Source organism: Panulirus ornatus, chromosome 32 (assembly GCF_036320965.1).
Source record: "Panulirus ornatus isolate Po-2019 chromosome 32, ASM3632096v1, whole genome shotgun sequence".
Taxonomy (NCBI): domain Eukaryota; kingdom Metazoa; phylum Arthropoda; class Malacostraca; order Decapoda; family Palinuridae; genus Panulirus; species Panulirus ornatus.
In genome coordinates this window covers 9,678,408-9,698,843 of record NC_092255.1, presented here as the reverse complement: position 1 = coordinate 9,698,843, position 20,436 = coordinate 9,678,408, and the positions used below count along the sequence as shown (strand labels likewise).

The window sequence follows — 20,436 nt, the reverse complement described above, 5'->3', positions numbered from 1 at the left end:
TTGATTCCAAAAGGTAGAAAGGTTATAAGAAGAGGGTAAGAGGAAAGAAAGAAGTAAGTTGTTCCACAGCTTCGCTGTTTGAAGGAAGAAGGTATCATAACGGTCAATCTTCGTGTGGCTGGTTTTCACAGAGAAACTATGGGAAAAGTAGTCAGGCACGTGTTATGGGTTTAAGCCTTGGCAACAGAGGCACATGCAGACGACTTAAGAGAGCAGCAGCCAAAATGATACCTGTAGAACAGGAAGAGAGCAGCATGACCAGGGGTACTGCTGTGAAAATTGATGAGGAGGAAGAATTTTTTCTTATTCCATTCTGACTAATAAAGAGATGGAAAAAAAAGCCTCCCTAAATATGTAAGCAGTATTCCATCACGAGCCGAATAAGACTCTTTAGAAATGAAACAACTGCTCACGAGAACAATAACTGTGGCACCTCCATCTTGATTTGGAAAGCAGATTTAGTAATGTTGATTATGTTACGTTTCTTAGGTACTGTGAAGAACATGGTTATGCCCTACATGCTAGTCTCGTATGTCCTCGGTCTGCAGACACGCCTAAGAAGCTGCCAGATGCACGACAACAAAGCCCACACACAGATATTGATGATTCATTCATATCATTTGACTGTTTGAAAATTACTGGCTGCTGAGTCATACATTTTCGGAGAATTATATTATTATCCAGCGGAAGATTATGCCGGCGATATAGGAGGTAGGAAGAGGAAAATGGCATGATGAATGGTCATGACACTAATTGCCATTCCGCCGTTTACCGAAGCAACGCAACTAGGGTCTGTTGTTGTCGGAACGTCTACTCAGCTTAAGGCAGACTCCCATTGTCAATTGCCATATCCTTCCATAGGAGCAAGCAGACGATAGCCCAGTGGACCCGAATTTGTATTTTTTCTGAAACAGATCTCTCATAAAAGCCTCTGAGATCTATCATATATGACGTCATTTTCTTGAATCTACTCTATTTCTCACTTAGGTTGTATCTCCCTTTCAGGCAGTCGTACATTTGCTTTCTATCACAATCTTTTCCAGTGCTTTACGGACTATGCTCATCAGAAAAACTCCTCTCCAGTTTCTTAAACAAAGGCACAACATTTGCTTTCTTCCATTCCTTTGGCACTAACGTGACATTCTGAAAGATAACCCGAGTGACATGTCAGGTGTATATGCATATTTTTTCAGCACATGAAGATACATCATCAGGACTATGTGTGTAATTCATTTGTAATCGTCCTTTGTATTGTACGTGGAGGGAGACTCATTCGGTGGCTTTATGTCTTAAACCATCTCAATATCATATATCTTCTTTGAGTAAACTGTCCATTATCATTATTCTCTCATTCCATATTCCATTCATCCATCATTCTTATACTATAGGAGTACTTCTTTGCTTCCTTCCTAAAAACCTTTAATCTCATGTAATGGCCCATGGTTGCCTAGTCCTTACATCTTTCATAAAACTCTTAACTATCACATCATTGACCTCGTTTAAGAAAAGTTGACAGTTGCGATCAGTTAATTCCTCAATTTTTACCTAAGGAGTTTCATATTGAGAGTCGATGGATTTCTCAAAAGCTGTGACGGCCAGCGCTGCCGTCAGGATCACAGAAAAAAATTTCATGAGATGAATACCAACAAGAGGTGAAAAAAAGGGCAAATGAGAGTTGGGGTGAGAGAGTATCATTAAATTTTAGGGAGAATAAAAAGATGTTCTGGAAGGAGGTAAATAAAGTGCGTAAGACAAGGGAGCAAATGGGAACTTCAGTGAAGGGCGCAAATGGGGAGGTGATAACAAGTAGTGGTGATGTGAGAAGGAGATGGAGTGAGTATTTTGAAGGTTTGTTGAATGTGTTTGATGATAGAGTGGCAGATATAGGGTGTTTTGGTCGAGGTGGTGTGCAAAGTGAGAGGGTTAGGGAAAATGATTTGGTAAACAGAAAAGAGGTAGTAAAAGCTTTGCGGAAGATGAAAGCCGGCAAGGCAGCAGGTTTGGATGGTATTGCAGTGGAATTTATCAAAAAAGGGGGTGACTGTATTGTTGACTGGTTGGTAAGGTTATTTAATGTATGTATGACTCATGGTGAGGTGCCTGAGGATTGGCGGAATGCGTGCATAGTGCCATTGTACAAAGGCAAAGGGGATAAGAGTGAGTGCTCAAATTACAGAGGTATAAGTTTGTTGAGTATTCCTGGTAAATTATATGGGAGGGTATTGATTGAGAGGGTGAAGGCATGTACAGAGCATCAGATTGGGGAAGAGCAGTGTGGTTTCAGAAGTGGTAGAGGATGTGTGGATCAGGTGTTTGCTTTGAAGAATGTATGTGAGAAATACTTAGAAAAGCAAATGGATTTGTATGTAGCATTTATGGATCTGGAGAAGGCATATGATAGAGTTGATAGAGATGCTCTGTGGAAGGTATTAAGAATATATGGTGTGGAAGGCAAGTTGTTAGAAGCAGTGAAAAGTTTTTATCGAGGATGTAAGGCATGTGTACGTGTAGGAAGAGAGGAAAGTGATTGGTTCTCAGTGAATGTAGGTTTGCGGCAGGGGTGTGTGATGTCTCCATGGTTGTTTAATTTGTTTATGGATGGGGTTGTTAGGAAGGTGAATGCAAGAGTTTTGGAAAGAGGGGCAAGTATGAAGTCTGTTGGGGATGAGAGAGCTTGGGAAGTGAGTCAGTTGTTGTTCGCTGATGATACAGCGCTGGTGGCTGATTCATGTGAGAAACTGCAGAAGCTGGTGACTGAGTTTGGTAAAGTGTGTGAAAGAAGAAAGTTAAGAGTAAATGTGAATAAGAGCAAGGTTATTAGGTACAGTAGGGTTGAAGGTCAAGTCAATGGGGAGGTGAGTTTGAATGGAGAAAAACTGGAGGAAGTGAAGTGTTTTAGATATCTGGGAGTGGATCTGGCAGCGGATGGAACCATGGAAGCGGAAGTGGATCATAGGGTGGGGGAGGGGGCGAAAATTCTGGGAGCCTTGAAGAATGTGTGGAAGTCGAGAACATTATCTCGGAAAGCAAAAATGGGTATGTTTGAAGGAATAGTGGTTCCAACAATGTTGTATGGTTGCGAGGCGTGGGCTATGGATAGAGTTGTGCGCAGTCGGATGGATGTGCTGGAAATGAGATGTTTGAGGACAATGTGTGGTGTGAGGTGGTTTGATCGAGTAAGTAACGTAAGGGTAAGAGAGATGTGTGGAAATAAAAAGAGCGTGGTTGGGAGAGCAGAAGAGGGTGTTTTGAAATGGTTTGGGCACATGGAGAGAATGAGTGAGGAAAGATTGACCAAGAGGATATATGTGTCGGAGGTGGAGGGAACGAGGAGAAGAGGGAGACCAAATTGGAGGTGGAAAGATGGAGTGAAAAAGATTTTGTGTGATCGTGGCCTGAACATGCAGGAGGGTGAAAGGAGGGCAAGGAATAGAGTGAATTGGAGCGATGTGGTATACCGGGGTTGACGTGCTGTCAGTGGATTGAATCAAGCAGGTGAAGCGTCTGGGGTAAACCATGGAAAGCTGTGTAGGTATGTATATTTGCGTGTGTGGACGTATGTATATACATGTGTATGGGGGTGGGTTGGGCCATTTCTTTCGTCTGTTTCCTTGCGCTACCTCGCAAACGCGGGAGACAGCGACAAAGCAAAAAAAAAAAAAAGAATACCAACAATATAATCAGAATAACTTTAAACAACGAAAAATTTTCAAAGAGAGACAGATAGATAAAATGGAAAGTATGAATGACGTTCACAGAAATATGCAAAGGATGAGAAGGATAACTTTATTGATTTTTGTGTAAATAAACGATTAAATGAATAACGAACGGTTTATTGAATTTAGGCAGCCATTCGGCTGAAAATACACAATTGCGGTAATGCAGATTTCATAGAACTGAGAGGTCATAATAGTAAATAGTTAACTAATCATAAAAGACCTTAAGACCAAAGTCAAGTTGGATATTTCTATTTTTTGGATAAGAAAGTGAGTGAGGTATATCAACATTATGCTCTTAGCTAAATAGTAAGTGACGAATAGATACAGAAATATAGTGGTTGGCCATACCACATTGCCTAACAAAGAGAAAACTGAGCTATTTACTTGGATTGTTTTCAACGTTCACGATGGTATGTATGAGACTGTTTCCCTGCGAGCTCTGTGGATGGGGCGTCGGGGGAAGAGGTCTCAGTGACGGGGTTGCGTCAGCAGTTTATTGCCAAACTGCAGTGGGAACCGCCGGTGTTAGTCAGTGAGAGTGGACACATTCAGCAAGAAGAGGGCCAGATGATAGGTAGTGTAAGACGGGCCCAGGGTGATCCTGTCTGCTCTTTTCTGCTCTTTTTCCCACTGGTCACTGTGTGTGGCTGCTAGTGAGGAGGAACAGGCTAGGGAGGCGTGAGTGAGTTTAGGAAAAAGGTGGTAAAGACATGACTGAACTTCAACGACGGGATTCCCAGTAATCTCATTCAGCGGAGAAGGAAGAAACAGTATGAGGAATGTTTGATGATGATGCTGACATGACTTTCAGTTTAAACCGTTATCCATATGTGTGTGTGTGTGTGTGTGTGTGTGTGTGTGTGTGTGTGTGTGTGTGTGTGTAATTACTTATCTCTGCGGTATGAGTAAGAGGTTTTACACTCATGTGGCTGCATCTCCTGAACATTTTTTACTGTCATACAATCTCAAATACGACTGTATTAACCAAATTCTTAGTCATTCTGTTCTTATGTGTAGTTTACCCAGTCCTACCACACTAGCATTAATTGTCATATACCCTTTAGTTTTTCAAAGCCTAGCTACTTACTCAGACGTGTATGTCATTTCTGTTACGTAAACCTACTTTGTCTATTAATCATTTTGTCATGATATTAAGGTAAGCAATTTAGAGTTTGAGTTGGAATTTCTTGTGAGTAAATGACTCATTTTCTTGTGACAATAATGGAGAAAAGACCAAAATACGTAAATACATTATGTATTGTGGTATATGCATTGAATTATAAGCCTTCATAAATGTTTAACAATAATACCTAAAACCCTTCAACATGTCTACATTATTATCAATTTTTGTGTAAAGTTCGATTGAAGCCATTAGATATCACCTTGAAGGTAGCATCAAAGTTGGTGTCCCTAATGGTTCCGATTGTGTAGCCGTCCTGGTGGGCCTGAGCAAGATCATACAGGGAGTCGATGGGTTTCTCAAAAGTTCTGATGGCCAGAGATGCCGTCAGCGTCCCGGAGTACAATGCTGGGGATGAATTAGGAATAGATCAAAAACTCCTTTAAGCAACAAAAGATTTAGACAGCATCTATTACCACACTTATCTTTTACACTGTCACATACTCTCTTGTACAGCAATACACTCCTACACAATTAATCCACCTCTCATCCGTATATTGTTCCTAAACATTTCATCTCCAACACTTTCACACTTTTCCGTTCTTCCGCATTCAGATCCCAAGACTCGGATCCATATAAAACCGCCGAGGCTGCTATAATTCTCTGACAAACCCATCTGAAACATAAACTATTCTTCAACTTAGATCTTTCCATGGTAAACCACGGACATTTCACATGCCCTGGTTCAGTCCATTGACAGCTCAGCGACTCCAGTATACCACATTGTTCCAATTCACTCTATTCCGTGCACGCCTTTCACCCTCCTATATGTTCAGGCCCCTGATCTTTTCCCTCCATCTGCCACCTCCACTTTGGTCTCCCGCTTCTCTTTGTTCCCTCGACCTCTGACACATATATCCTCTTTGTCATCCTTTCCTTACTCATTCTCTCCATATGTCCAGACCACTTCAACACACCCTCTTCTGCCAAGGTATGACGTCGATTCCTGTACCCTCAGTAGAATTCTGGGGATAAACACAAAAAACGAAGCTCTACATGTAGGGAGAAGGAAAGTGTGTTTAGTACAGACTTGTGGGAACATTTTAGTCATGATAGATCTCTGTACGCTAGGGATAGTCTTCACTTAAATGAAATAGAGTAAGTCCGCCTTGGCAGAGCATTTCATGAGAATATTAGGCCTTTTTTCGAGTGATAGACTACTCAGGAGAGTAAATCACGGTCTAGCTAACGAAGGAACTAGGAGAGTGGGGGAGGGGGCGGGAGTAGCTGTGGAGTAGTTGGGTCGGTACGGGGGGAATCTGAGTGTGAACGGATCTGAAGAACAAGACGTCCAGTTTAACTACTAAAATGGTAGCGGTATAGGATGGATGGGACCTTAGCGAAAGGGATCATCAGAGAGTAGCGGTAACCTCAAAGGCAGAGTAATTAGCAGAGAATGGTCAAGTAGGTTCAGTTAGGGACAATTCAGGCAGTATAAGTAGCGGGCTAGCACAGGCACAGGTAAACTCTCTGGTAACCTTTAGGAACAAGGCTGGTAGGGTCAGAGTAAGGCAGCGAACCCAAAACAGATGAAGAACCGTCTCTGTCCTGCTGCCGCACACCCATACATTAACAGTGATGATATAAACACTCATACTGACAGTAATATAAAAGACAAAGTCAGTCCAGAAATCGACTCCAAAGAAGATAAGTTTAATATACGCAAATGCCCAGAGCATCATTACGAAACGCGATGAACTTGAACTTATGTCCTATGCAGTTACTGGAAAATCAAACAGTATTGCAATCTTAGAAGCGAGAGTAAACTCTGAGAATAAACCCTTAATCATCGAGTTAGCAATACCCTGATACAAACAATTTATGAAAGATCGCTTGTACAGGGTAGGTGGTGGAGTTTTGATCTACAATGATAACAATCTAAGTGCTATTAAGATCAACAAAGCAGACACACACACTTACGACTCTCTCTATATTGACATTACCGACAAATTCAAAAGTAAACAACGTCTCAGCGTTATTTGCAGACCTCCTAAGCAGAAAGAAGACGACGATAGCAAGTTATACAATAAAATAAAAACTATAGTAAACAGTAAAGAGGTAATAGTAGTAGGAGACTTCAACAGTCCAAGCATTAACTGAAACACGTTACCAGGTGACCGAGAGGGAACGAGGCTAACGGAACTGATTCAGAACGCTTTTCTAGAACAGTTAGTTAAAAAACCAACGAGAGATGAAAACATTCTTGATCTTGTCCTCACCAGTGACACAAACTTAATCAACACTTTCAAAGCAGGCTAGAGTTTGTCAAACAGCGATCACAATTTGATTAGATTAGAGATATATTTAGATTATGTAATAAAGACAACAACCTCTTGATCCTAGATTACAGGCGAGCAAATTTGAAAACATTAGACATGAAATTCGCAGTATCAATTGGAAAAAATTTTCTTGAAGTTCACACAGTAGAGGAATGTGGAATAATTCTAAAAACACATTACTCGAGATTGAAAATAAACATATTCAACGAATTACGAAGAGAACTTGGAATATTTCAAAACCATTATGAAATACTAGGAGAAAAGGACTGATTCGTCAAAAGAAGAAAAATACAATAAACTCAAATCAATTGGAACCGATGAAAATCGCCAGGAATTACTCAAAATCCAAAGAGAGTGTAAGAAGGTCATATGACAGTAAACGCGACGAAGAAAAAAGAATTTCCATGAAAGTTAACAACAATCCTAAGGAATTCTTCAAATACATAAGAAAAATAAAGACAGTAAAAGAAGGAATTGAACAATTATGAAACGAATATGACACACATGGTAATGGCTACCATACTAAATTATTCATCAAATGAAGAAAATCTCGGATACCGCAAGCAATGAAAACATTTCAAGGATCTGATGAAGAAGAGTTGAAGGTCAGAGAAATAAAGAGCTCTGAAGAACATTACATACCTGGAGCCAATTAAATCCTAACATATCCAACGGCCCACATAGCTTAGCTCCAAAATTTTTAAAGGAGGTCAGGAGACTACTGATATACGCCATAACAAAATTATTTCACGCATCTCGATCGGATGGTCAGGTACCAACTGACTGAAAACTAGCAAAAATTACTCCTACTTATATAAAAATGGAGACAAACAAACAGTGTACTTTGAACTATCATAAGTGTTTCAGATATCTAGGAGTGGACTTAGCAGAGGATGGAACCATGAAAGCGGAAGTGAGTCACAGGGTGAGGATGTGGCGAAGGTTTTAGGAGCGTTGAAGAAGGCGTGGAATGCGAAAACGTTATATCGGAGAACAAAAATAATTGAAGAAATAGCTATTCTAAAAATGTTATATGGGTGGGAGGCCTGGGTTATAGATATGGTTGTGCGGATGAGGGTGGATATGTTGGAAATGAAATGTCTGAAGCCAATATGTGTTGTAAGGTGGTTTGATCGAGTAGGTAATGAAAGGTTGAGATATGTGTAGTAATAAAAACAGTGTGGTTGAGAGAGCAGAAGAGGGCGTATTGAAATAGTTTCGTCACATGGAGATAATGAGTGAGGAAAGATTGACAAAAAAGATATATGTGTCAGAGGTGAAGGGAACGAGGAGAAGTAGTAGACCAAATTGGAGATGGAAGGATGGAGCGAAAAGAATTTAGAGCAATCGGGGCCTGAACATACAGGAAAGTGAAAGGCATGCAAGGAATAGAATGAATTGGAACGATGTGATATATCGGGGTCGATGTGCTGTCAATGAATTGAAGTAGGGCATGTGAAGCGTCTGGGGTAAACCACAGAATGTTTTCTGGGCCTGGATGTGGAAAGGGAGCTGCGGTTCCGGTGCATTACACATGACAGCTAGAGACTGAGTGTGAACGAATGTGACCTTAGTTATGCGCGTGCGGGGGGAGTGGGGTGCTATTTCACAAGTGGCGGGGTGGCGACGTGAATGGATGAAAGTAGCATGTATGAGTATGTATATGCATGTATACGTTAAAATATATAAGTATGTATATGTTCGTGTGTGGGCGTTTATGTATATACATGTGTATGTGGGTGGGCTGGGTCATTCTTTCGTCTGTTTCCTTGCGCTACCTCGCTAACGCAGGAGACAGTGAATAAGTACAATAAATGAATCAGATAGATAAATACAATATATATATATATATATATATATATATATATATATATATATATATATATATATATATATATATATATATATATATATATATATATTCATGTTTTATTTATTTTGCTTTGTCGTTGTATCCCCCGTTAGCGAGGTAGCGAAAAGAAACAGACGAAAGAATAGCCCAACCCACCCACATACACATACATACACGTCCACACACGCAAATATACATACCTATTCATCTCAACGTATTCATATATATGCACACACAGACATATACATATATACACATGTACATAATTCATACTGTCTCCCTTTATTCATTCCCATCGCCACCCTACCAGACATGAAATAACAACCCCTCCCCCCTCATGTGCGCGAGGTAGCGCTAGGAAAAGACAGCAAAGGCCACATTCGTTCACACTCAGTCTCTAGCTATCATGTAATAATGCACCGAAACCACAGCTCCCTTTCCACATCCAGGCCCCACAAACTTTCCATGGTTTACCCCAGACGCTTCACATGCCCTGGTTCAATCCATTGAAAGCACATCCATCCCTGTATACCACATCGTTCCAATTCACTCTATTCCTTGCACGCCTTTCACCCTCCTGCATGTTCAGGCCCCGATCACTCAAAATCTTTTTCACTCAATTCTTCCACCTCCAATTTGGTCTCCCATTTCTCATCATTCCCTCCACCTCTGACATATATATACCCTCTTCGTCAATCTTTCCTCACTCATTCTCTCCATGTGACCAAACCATTTCAAAACACCTTCTTCTGCTCTCTCAACCACACTCTTTTCATTACCATACATCTCTCTTACCCTATCATCACTCACTCGATCAAACCACCTCACACCACAAATTGTCCTCAAACATCTCATTTTCAGCACATCCACCCTCCTCCGCACAACTCTATCCATAGCCCACATCTCGCAACCATATAACATTGATGCAACCACTATTCCTTCAAACATACCCATTTTTGCTTTCCAAGATAATGTTCTCGACTTCCACACATTCTTCAACGCTCCCAGAACTTTCGCCCCCTCCCCTCCCCTATGATTTACTTCAGCTTCCATGTTTCCATCCGCTGCCAGATCCACTCCCAGATATCTAAGACACTTCACTTCCTCCAGTTTTTCTCCATTCAAATTTACCTCCTAGTTGACTGGTCCCTCAACCCTACTGTACCTAATAACCTTGCTCTTATTCATATTTACTCTCAGCTTTCTTTTTTCACACACTTTACCAAACTCAGTCTCCAGCTTCTGCAGTTTCTCACATGAATCAGCCACCAGCGCTATATCATCAGCGAATAACAACTGACTCATTTCCCAAGGTCTTTCATCCACAACAGACTGCATACTTGCCCCTCTTTCCAAAACTCTTGCATTCACCTCCCTAACAACCCCATCCATAAACAAATTAAACAACCATGGAGACATCACACACCCCTGCCGCAAACCTACATTCACTGAGAACCAATCACTTTCCTCTCTTCCTACACGTACACATGCCTTACAACCTCGATAAAAACTTTTCACTGCTTCTAAAAACTTGCCTCCCACACCATATATTCTTAATATCTGCCACAGAGCATCTCCATCAACTCTATCATGTGCCTTCTCCAGATCCATAAATGCTACATACAAATCCATTTGCTTTTCTAAGTATTTCTCACATACATTCTTCAAAGCAAACACCTTACCTACACATCCTCTACCACTTCTGAAACCACACTGTTCTTCCCAGTCTGATGCTCTGTACATGCCTTCACCTTCTCAATCAATTTCCCTCCCATATAATTTCCCAGGAATACTTAACAAACTTATACCTCTGTAATTTCAGCACTCACTTTTATCCCCTTTGCCTTTGTACAATGGCACTATGCACGCATTCCGCCAATCCTCAGGCACCTCACTATGAGTCATACATACACTGAATAACCTTACGGTCAACAATACAGTCAACTCCTTTTTTAATAAATTTCACTGCAATACCATCCAAACCTGCTGCCTTGCCGGCTTTCATCTTCTGCAAAGATTTTACAACCTCTTCTATGTTTACCAAATCATCTTCCCTAACCCTCTCACTTTGCACACCTACCTCGACCAGAACACCCTATATCTGCCACTCTATCATGAAACACATTCAACAAACCTTTAAAATACTCACTCCATCTCCTTCTCACATCAGCACTACTTGTTATCACCTCCCTATTATTCCCCGTCACTGAAGTTACTATTTCTTCCCTTATCTTACGCACTTTATTTACGTCCTTCCAAAACATCTTTTTATTCTCCCTAAAATTTAATGATACTCTCTCACCCGTACTCTCATTTGCCCTCTTTTTCACCTCTTGCACCTTTCTCTTGACCTCCTGCCTCTTTCTTTTATACCTCTCCCACTCATTTGCATTATTTCCCTGCAAAAAGCTTCAAAATGCCTCTCTCTTCTCTTTCACTAATAATCTTACTTCTTCATCCACCACTCACTACCCTTTCTAATCTGCCCAACTCCCACGCTTCTCATGCAACAAGCATCTTTTGTGGAAGCCATCACTCCTTCCCTAAATACATCCCATTCCTCCCCCATTCCCCTTCCGTCCTTTGTTCTCACCTTTTTCCATTCTGTACTCAGTCTCTCCTGGTACTTCCTCACACAAGGTCTCCTTCCCTAGCTCACTTACTCTCCCCACTCTTTTCACCCCAACATTCTCTCTTCTTTTCTGACAACCTCTACAAATCTTCACCTTCGCTTCCACAAGATAATGATCGGACATCCCTCCAGTTACACCTCACAGGCACATTAACATCTAAAAGTCTCTCTTTCGCGCGCCTATCAATTAACACGTAATCCAATAACACTGTCTGGCCATCTCTCCTACTTACATACGTATACTTATGTATATCTCTCTTTTTAAACCAGATATTCCCAATCACCAGTCCTTTTTCAGCACAGAAATCTACAAGCTCTTCACCATTTCCATTTACAATACTGAACACCACCCCATGTACACCAATTATTCCCTCAATTGCCACATTACTCACCTTTGCATTCAAATCACCCATCACTATAACCCGGTCTCGTGCATCAAAACTACTAACACATTCACTCAGCTGCTCCCAAAACACTTGCCTCTCATGATCTTTCTTCTCCTTCCCCCGTGCATATGTACCAATAATCACCCTCTCTCTCCATCCACTTTCAGTTTTACCCATATCAATCTAGAGTATACTTTCTTACACTTACATCCTCCCACCACTCCTGTTTCAGGAGTAGTGCTATTCCTTCCCTTGCTCTTGTCCTCTCATTAACCCCTGACTTTACTCCCAAGACATTACCAAACCACTCTTCCCCTTCACCCTTGAGCTTCGTTTCACTCAGAGCCAAAACATCCAGGTTCCTTTCCTCAAACATACTATCTATCTCTCCTTTTTTTCTCATCTTGGTTACATCCACACACATTTAGACATCCCAATCTGAGCCTTCGAGGAGGATGAGCACTCCCCGCGTGACTCCTTCTGTTTCACCTTTTAGAAAGTTAAAATACAAGGTGGGAAGGGTTTCCAGCCCACTGCTCCCGTCCCCTTCAGTCGCCTTCTACGACACGTGAGGAATGCGTGGGAAGTATTCTTTCTCCCCTATCCCCTATATATATTTATATATATATATATATATATATATATATATATATATATATATATATATATATATATATATATATATATATGTGAGAAACTGCAGAAGCTGGTGACTGAGTTTGGAAAAGTGTGTGGAAGAAGAAAGTTAAGAGTAAATGTGAATAAGAGCAAGGTTATTAGGTACAGTAGGGTTGAGGGTCAAGTCAATTGGGAGGTGAGTTAAAATGGAGAAAAACTGGAGGAAGTGAAGTGTTTTAGATATCTGGGAGTGGATCTGGCAGCGGATGGAACCATGGAAGCGGAAGTGGATCATAGGGTGGGGGAGGGGGCGAAAATCCTGGGGGCCTTGAAGAATGTGTGGAAGTCGAGAACATTATCTCGGAAAGCAAAAATGGGTATGTTTGAAGGAATAGTGGTTCCAACAATGTTGTATGGTTGCGAGGCGTGGGCTATGGATAGAGTTGTGCGCAGGAGGATGGATGTGCTGGAAATGAGATGTTTGAGAACAATGTGTGGTGTGAGGTGGTTTGATCGAGTGAGTAACGTAAGGGTAAGAGAGATGTGTGGAAATAAAAAGAGCGTGGTTGAGAGAGCAGAAGAGGGTGTTTTGAAGTGGTTTGGGCACATGGAGAGGATGAGTGAGGAAAGATTGACCAAGGGGATATATGTGTCGGAGGTGGAGGGAACAAGGAGAAGAGGGAGACCAAATTGGAGGTGGAAAGATGGAGTGAAAAAGATTTTGTGTGATCGGGGCCTGAACATGCAGGAGGGTGAAAGGAGGGCAAGGAATAGAGTGAATTGGAGCGGTGTGGTATACCGGGGTTAACGTGCTGTCAGTGGATTGAAGCAGGGCATGTGAAGCGTCTGGGGTAAACCATGGAAAGCTGTGTAGGTATGTATATTTGCGTGTGTGGACGTATGTATATACATGTGTATGGGGGGGTTGGGCCATTTCTTTCGTTTGTTTCCTTGCGCTACCTCGCAAACGCGGGAGACAGCGACAAAGTATAATAAAAAAAAAAAAAAATATATATATATATATATATATATATATATATATATATATATATATATATATATATATATATATATATATATATAGGACGTGAATGCAAGAGTTTTGGAAAGATGGGCAAGTATAAAGTCTGTTGAGGATGAGAGAGCTTGGGAAGTGAGTCAGTTGTTCGCTGATGATACAGCGCTGGTGGCTGATTCATGTGAGAAACTGCAGAAGCTGGTGACTGAGTTTGGTAAAGTGTTTGAAAGAAGAAAGTTAAGAGTAAATGTGAATAAGAGCAAGGTTATTAGGTACAGTAGGGTTGAGGGTCAAGTCAATTGGGAGGTAAGTTTGAATGGAGAAAAACTGGAGGAAGTAAAGTGTTTTAGATATCTGGGAGTGGATCTGGCAGCGGATGGAACCATGGAAGCGGAAGTGAATCATAGGGTGGGAGAGGGGGCGAAAATCCTGGGAGCCTAAAAGAATGTGTGGAAGTCGAGAACATTATCTCGGAAAGCAAAAATGGCTATGTTTGAAGGAATAGTGGTTCCAACAATGTTGTATGGTTGCGAGGCGTGGGCTATGGATAGAGTTGTGCGCAGGAGGGTGGATGTGCTGGAAATGAGATGTTTCAGGACAATATGTGGTGTGAGGTGGTTTGATCGAGTAAGTAATGTGAGGGTAAGAGAGATGTGTGGAAAGAAAAAGAGCGTGGTTGAGAGAGCAGAAGAGGATGTTTTGAAATGGATTGGGCACATGGAGAGATGAGTGAGGAAAGATTGACCAAGAGGATATATGTGTCGTAGGTGGAGGGAACGAAGAGAAGTGGGAGACCAAATTGGAGGTGGAAAGATGGAGTGAAAGAGATTTTGAGTGATCGGGGCCTGAACATGCAGAAGGGTGAAAGGCGGGCAAGGAATAGAGTGAATTGGATCGATGTGGTATACCGGGGTCGACGTGCTGTCAATGGATTGAATCAAGGCATGTGAAGCGTCTGGGGCAAACCATGGAAAGTTCTGTGGGGCCTGGATGTGGAAAGGGAGCTGTGGTTTCGGGCATTATTGCATGACAGCTAGAGACTGAGTGTGAACGAATTGGGCCTTTGTTGTCTTTTCCTAGCGCTATCTCGCACACATGATGGGGGAGGGGGATGTTATTCCATGTGTGGCGAGGTGGCGATAGGAATGAATAAAGGTAGACAGTGTGAATTGTGTGCATGTGTATATATTTATGTGTCTGTGTGTGTATATGTATGTGTACAATGAGATGTACGGGTATGTATATTTGCGTGTGTGGACGTGTATGAATATACATGTGTATGGGGGTGGGTTGGGCAATTTATTTCGTCTGTTTCCTTGCGCTACCTCGCAAACGCGGGAGACAGCGACAAAGCAAAATAATAATAATAATAATAAAAAAAAAAATATATATATATATGTATATATATATATATATATATATATATATATATATATATATATATATATATATATATATATATATATATATATATATACTTATTTTTTCTTTTAAACGATTCGCCATTTCCCGCGTTAGCGAGGTAGCGTTAAGAACAGAGGACTGGTCCTTTGAGGGAATATCCTCACCTGGCCCCCTTCTCTGTTCCTTCTTTTGGAAAATTTAAAAAAAAACTAGAGGGGAGGATTTTCAGGCCCCCGCTCCCTCCCCTTTTAGTCGCCTTCTACGACATGCAGGGAATACGTGGGAAGCATTCTCTCTCCCCTATCCCTAGAAAAAAAAAAAAAAAATATATATATATATATATATATATATATATATATATATATATATATATATATATATATATATATATCTTTCATACTATTCGTCATTTCCCGCGTTAGCAAGGTGGCGTTAAGAATAGAGGACTGGGCCTCTGAGGGAATATCCTCAACTGGCCTCGTTCTCTTTTCCTTCTTTTGGAAAATTAAAAAGTAAAAATGAAAGGGGGAGGATTTCCAGCACCCCGCTCCCTCCCCTTTTAGTCGCCTTCTACGACACGCAGGGAATACATGGGAAGTATTCTTTCTCCCCTATCCCCAGGGATATATATATATATATATATATATATATATATATATATATATATATATATATATATATATATATATATATATATATATATATATATATATATACATATAGGAAAAGATCACAGTTTAGCGCGTGATCAAGTATATTCCTATGAGATGAGTTCACAAGGATATGAAACACGATAAGTTCCCAAGTGCACTTTCGTGTAATAATCACATCATCATGGGAGATACAAGAAAAAAATAGTTAGTTCATATACAATTAAGAGACGTAGCTAGGACGTTCATCTTCCTTGAAGTCTCAGATTGGGGTGGGTGTCTAAATGCGTGTGCATGTAACCAAGATAATGAAATACGAGGAAAGGAACCTGGATGTTTTGACTCTGAGTGAAACGAAGCTCAAGTGTAAAAGGGACGAGTGGTTTGGGGTTGGTGAATGGACAAGATCAAAGGAAGGAGTAGCACTACTCCCGAAGCAGGAGTTGTGGGAGTATGTGAAAGAGTGGAAGAAAGTGAACTTTAGATTCATATGGGTAGAACTGAAAGTGGATGGAGAGATATGGGTGATTATTGGTGGCTATGCGCCCGGTCATGAGAAGAAAGATCATGAGAGGCAAGTGTTTTGGGAGCAGCTGAGTGAGTGTGTTAGCAGCTTTGATGCACGAAACCAGGTTATAGTAGGGTGTGATTTGAATGCAAAAGTGAGTAATGTGGCAGTTGAGGGTATAATTGGTGTACATGGAGAGTTCAGTGCTGTAAATGGAAATGGTGAAGAGCTTGTTGATTTGCGTCCTGAATAAGGACTGGTGATCGGGAATACCTGGTTTAAAAAGAGAGATATACCTGAGTATACGTATGTGAATAGGAGAGATGGCCAGAGAACGTTATTGGATTAAGTGTTAATTGTTAGGTGCGTGAGAGAGTCTTTTGAATGTTAATGTGCTGAGAGAGGCAGCTGGAGGGATGTCTGATCAATATCTTGTGGAGGCGAAGGTGAAGATTTGTAAATGTTTTCAGAAAAGAAGACAGAATGTTTTTGTGAAGAGAGAGATGAGAGTAAGTGAGCTTGAAAAGGAGAATTGTGTGAAAAAGTACCAGGATATATTGAACACAGAATGGCAAAAGGTGAGAGCAAATGACGTAAGGGGAGTGGGGGAGGAATGGGATGTATTTACGGAAGTAGTGATGGCTTACGCAAAAGATGCTTGTGGCATGAGAAAGGTGGGAGGTGAGAAGATTAGAAACGGTAGTAAGTGGTGAGATGAAGAAGTATGATTGTTAGTGAAAGAGATGAGAGAGGCGTTTGGACGATTTTTGCATGGAAGTCGTGCAAATGACTAGATGTTTAAAAGAAAGAGGCAGGAGGTCAAGAGAAAGGTGCAAGAGGTGAAAAAGAGGGGAAATGAGAGTTGAGAGAGTATCATTAAATTTTAGGGAGAATAAAAAGATGTTTTGGAGGAGGGTAAATATAGTGCGTAAGACCAGAGAACAAATGGGCACATCGGTGAAGGGGCTAATGGGGAGGCAACAACGAGTAGTGGTGAAGTGAGGAGATGGAGTGAGCATTTTGAAGATTTGTTGAATTTGTTTGATGATAGACTGGCAGATATGAAGTGTCTTAGTCGAGGTGGTGTGTGAAGTGGGAGGGTCAGGGAGAATGGTTTGGTAAAGACAAAAGAGGCAGTGAAAGCTTTGCGGAAGATGAAAGCCGGCAAGGCGGCGGGTTTATATGGCATTGCAGTGGAATTGATTAAAAAGGGGTGACTGTGCTGTTGACTGGTTGGTACGGCTATTCAGTGTATGTATGGTTCATGGTCAAGTGCCTGAAGATTGAAGGTATGCATGCATAGTGCTACTGCACAAAGGCAAAGGGGATAAAGATGAGTGTTCAAATTACAGAGGTATAAGTTTGTTGAGTATTCCTGGTAAATTATATGGTAGGATGTTGATTGAGAGGGTAAAGGCATGTACAGAGCAGCAGACTGGGGAAGAGCAGTGTGGTTTAAGAAGTTTTAGAAGATGTGTGGATCAGGTGTTTGCTTTGAAGAATGTATGTGAGAAATACTTAGAAAAACAGATGGATTTGTATGTAGCACTTATGGATATGGAGAAGGCATATAATAGGGCCATGGAGATACTTTGTGGAAGGTATTAAGAGTATATGGTGTGGGAGGTAAGTTGCTAGTGAAAAGATTTTACCAGTGAAAAGATTTTATCAATGATGTAAGGCACGTGCACGAGTAGGAAGAGAGGAAAGTGAATGTAGGTTTGCGTCAGGGATTGCGGTTGTTTGATTTGTTTATGGTTGGGGTGGTTATGGAGGTGAATGCAAGAGTTTTGGAGACAGGGGAAGTATGCAGTCTGTTGTGGATGAGAGGGCTTGGGAAGTGAATCAGTTGCTGTTCGCTGATGATACAGCGCTGGTGGCTGATTCGGGTGAGAAACTGCAAAAGTTGGTGACTGATTTTGGTAAAGCGTATGAAGGATGAAAGCTGGAAGTAAATGTGAATAAGCGCAAGGTTATTCGGTTCGATAGGGTTGAAGGACAAGTTAACTGGGAGATATGTTTGAATGGAGAAAAACAGGAGGAAGTGAAGTGTTTTAGATGTCAGGGAGTAGATTTAGCAGCGTATAGAACCATGGAAGCGAAAGTGAGTCATAGGATGGGGGAGGCGGCGAAGGTTTTGGGAGCGTTGAAGAATGTGTGGAAGGCGAGAACGTTATCTCGGAGAGCAAAAATGGGTATGTTTGAAGGAATAGTGGTTCCAACAATGTTATATGGTTGCGAGGCATTGGGTATGGAATGGGTTGCGCGGAGGAGGGGGGATGTGTAGGAAATGAAATGTTTGAGGACCATATGTAGTGTGAGGTGGTTTTATCGAGTAAGTAATGAAAGAGTAAGAGAGATGTGTGGTAATAAAAAGAGTGTGGTTGAGAGATCACAAGAGGGTGTTTTGAAATGGTTTGGTCACATGGAGAGAATGAGTAAGGAAAGTTTGACAAAGAGGATATATGTGTCAGAGGTAGAGGGAACGAGGAGAAGTGGAAGACCAAATTGGAGGTAGCAGGATGAAGGGAAAAGATTTTGAGGGATCGGGGCCTTAACATACGAGAGGGTGAAAGGCTTGCAAGAAATGGAGTGAATTGGAACGATATGGTATTACGAGATCGACGTGCTGTCAGTAGATCGAACCATGGCATGTGAAGCGTCTGGGGTGAACCATGGAAAGTTTGGTTGGGCCTGGATGTGGAAAGGGAGCTGTGGTTTCGGTGCATTACAAAAGACAGCTAGAGATTGAGTGTGAATGAATGTGGCCTTTGTTGTCTTTTCCTAGCTCTACCTCTCGAGCGCGGAGCGAAGAGGGTGCCATTTCATGTGTGTGTGTGTGTGGGGGGGGGGGGGGGGGGGGGCGACGGGAATGGATGAAGGCAGCAAGTAATGATATGTACATGTGTAAATATGAATATATCTGTGTACGTATATGTATGAATTTTTTGAAATGTATAGGTATGCATAAGTGCGTGTATGGTCGTGTAGGTGTATGGGGGTTGGTTGGGCCATTCTTTCGTCTGTTTCCAACACATCAACCTTCCTCCGCACAATCCTACCTTTAACCCATGCCTCGCAACCATATAACATTGTTGGAACCATTATTCCTTCGAACATACCGATTTTTGCTCTCCGAGATAATTTTCTCGCCTCCCACACATTATTCATTGCATCCAGAACCTTCGCCCCCTCCCCCACCCTGTGACTCACTTCCGTTTCCACGGTCCCATCCGTTGAATCCTCTCCTGGATATTTAAAACACTTAACTTACTCCAGTTTTTCTCCATTCAAACTTTCCTTCCAATTACCCCTAATGAACCAAATGACCTTCCCTTATTCACATTTACTCTCAGCTGTTTTCTTTCACACATTTTACCAAGCTCATTCCATAACTTCTGCAGTTTCTCACCCACCTTTCTCATGCCACAAACATCTTTGGGTAAGCCATCACAGCTTCCGTAAATATATCCCATTCCTCCCCCACTCCCCTTACGTCATTTGCTCTCACCTTTTGCCATTCTGCGTTCAATATATCCTGGTACTTTTTCACACAGTTCTCCTTTCCAAGCTCACTTACTCTCACCATTCTCTTCACCACAACATCCTCTCCTCTTTTCTGAAAACCTCTACAGATCTCCACCTTCGCCTCCACAAGATAATGATCAGACATCCCTCCAGCTGCCTTTCTCAGCACATGAACATCCAAAAGTGTCTCTTTCACGCACCTATCAATTAACACTTAATCCATCTCTCCTATTTACATACGTATACTTATGTATATATCTCTTTTTAAACCAGTTTCAACATCAGTCCTTACTCAGGACGCAAATCAACAAACTTTCCACCATTTCCATTTACAACACTTAACACCCCATGTACACAAATTATACCCTCAACTGCCACATTACATCCACCCTCCTCCGCACAATCCTACCTATAACCCATGCCTCGCAACCATATAACATTATAATCAAATAACATTATAACAATATAACCAAATAACATTATTACAGTATAACCATATAACCCACTACTATAACCCGGTTTCGTGCATCAAAGCTGCAAACACACTAAGTCAGCTACTCCCAAAACACTTACCTCTCATGATCTTTCATCTCATGACCAGGCGCATAGTCACAAATAATCACCCATATCTCTCCATTCACTTTCAGTTTTACCCATATCAA

General features: G+C 41.4%; 1 protein-coding gene across 1 annotated transcript in view; it reads right to left on the bottom strand.

Moving 5' to 3' along the window:
* Positions 1-20,436, bottom strand: part of LOC139758946 (glutamate receptor ionotropic, delta-2-like) — a 174,944-nt gene that overhangs the window by 24,038 nt on the left and 130,470 nt on the right. The window contains exon 7 of the mRNA XM_071680762.1: positions 5,102-5,247. Within this exon, the coding sequence (XP_071536863.1) occupies positions 5,102-5,247 (146 nt within the window). The remainder of the gene's footprint in view (positions 1-5,101; positions 5,248-20,436) is intronic.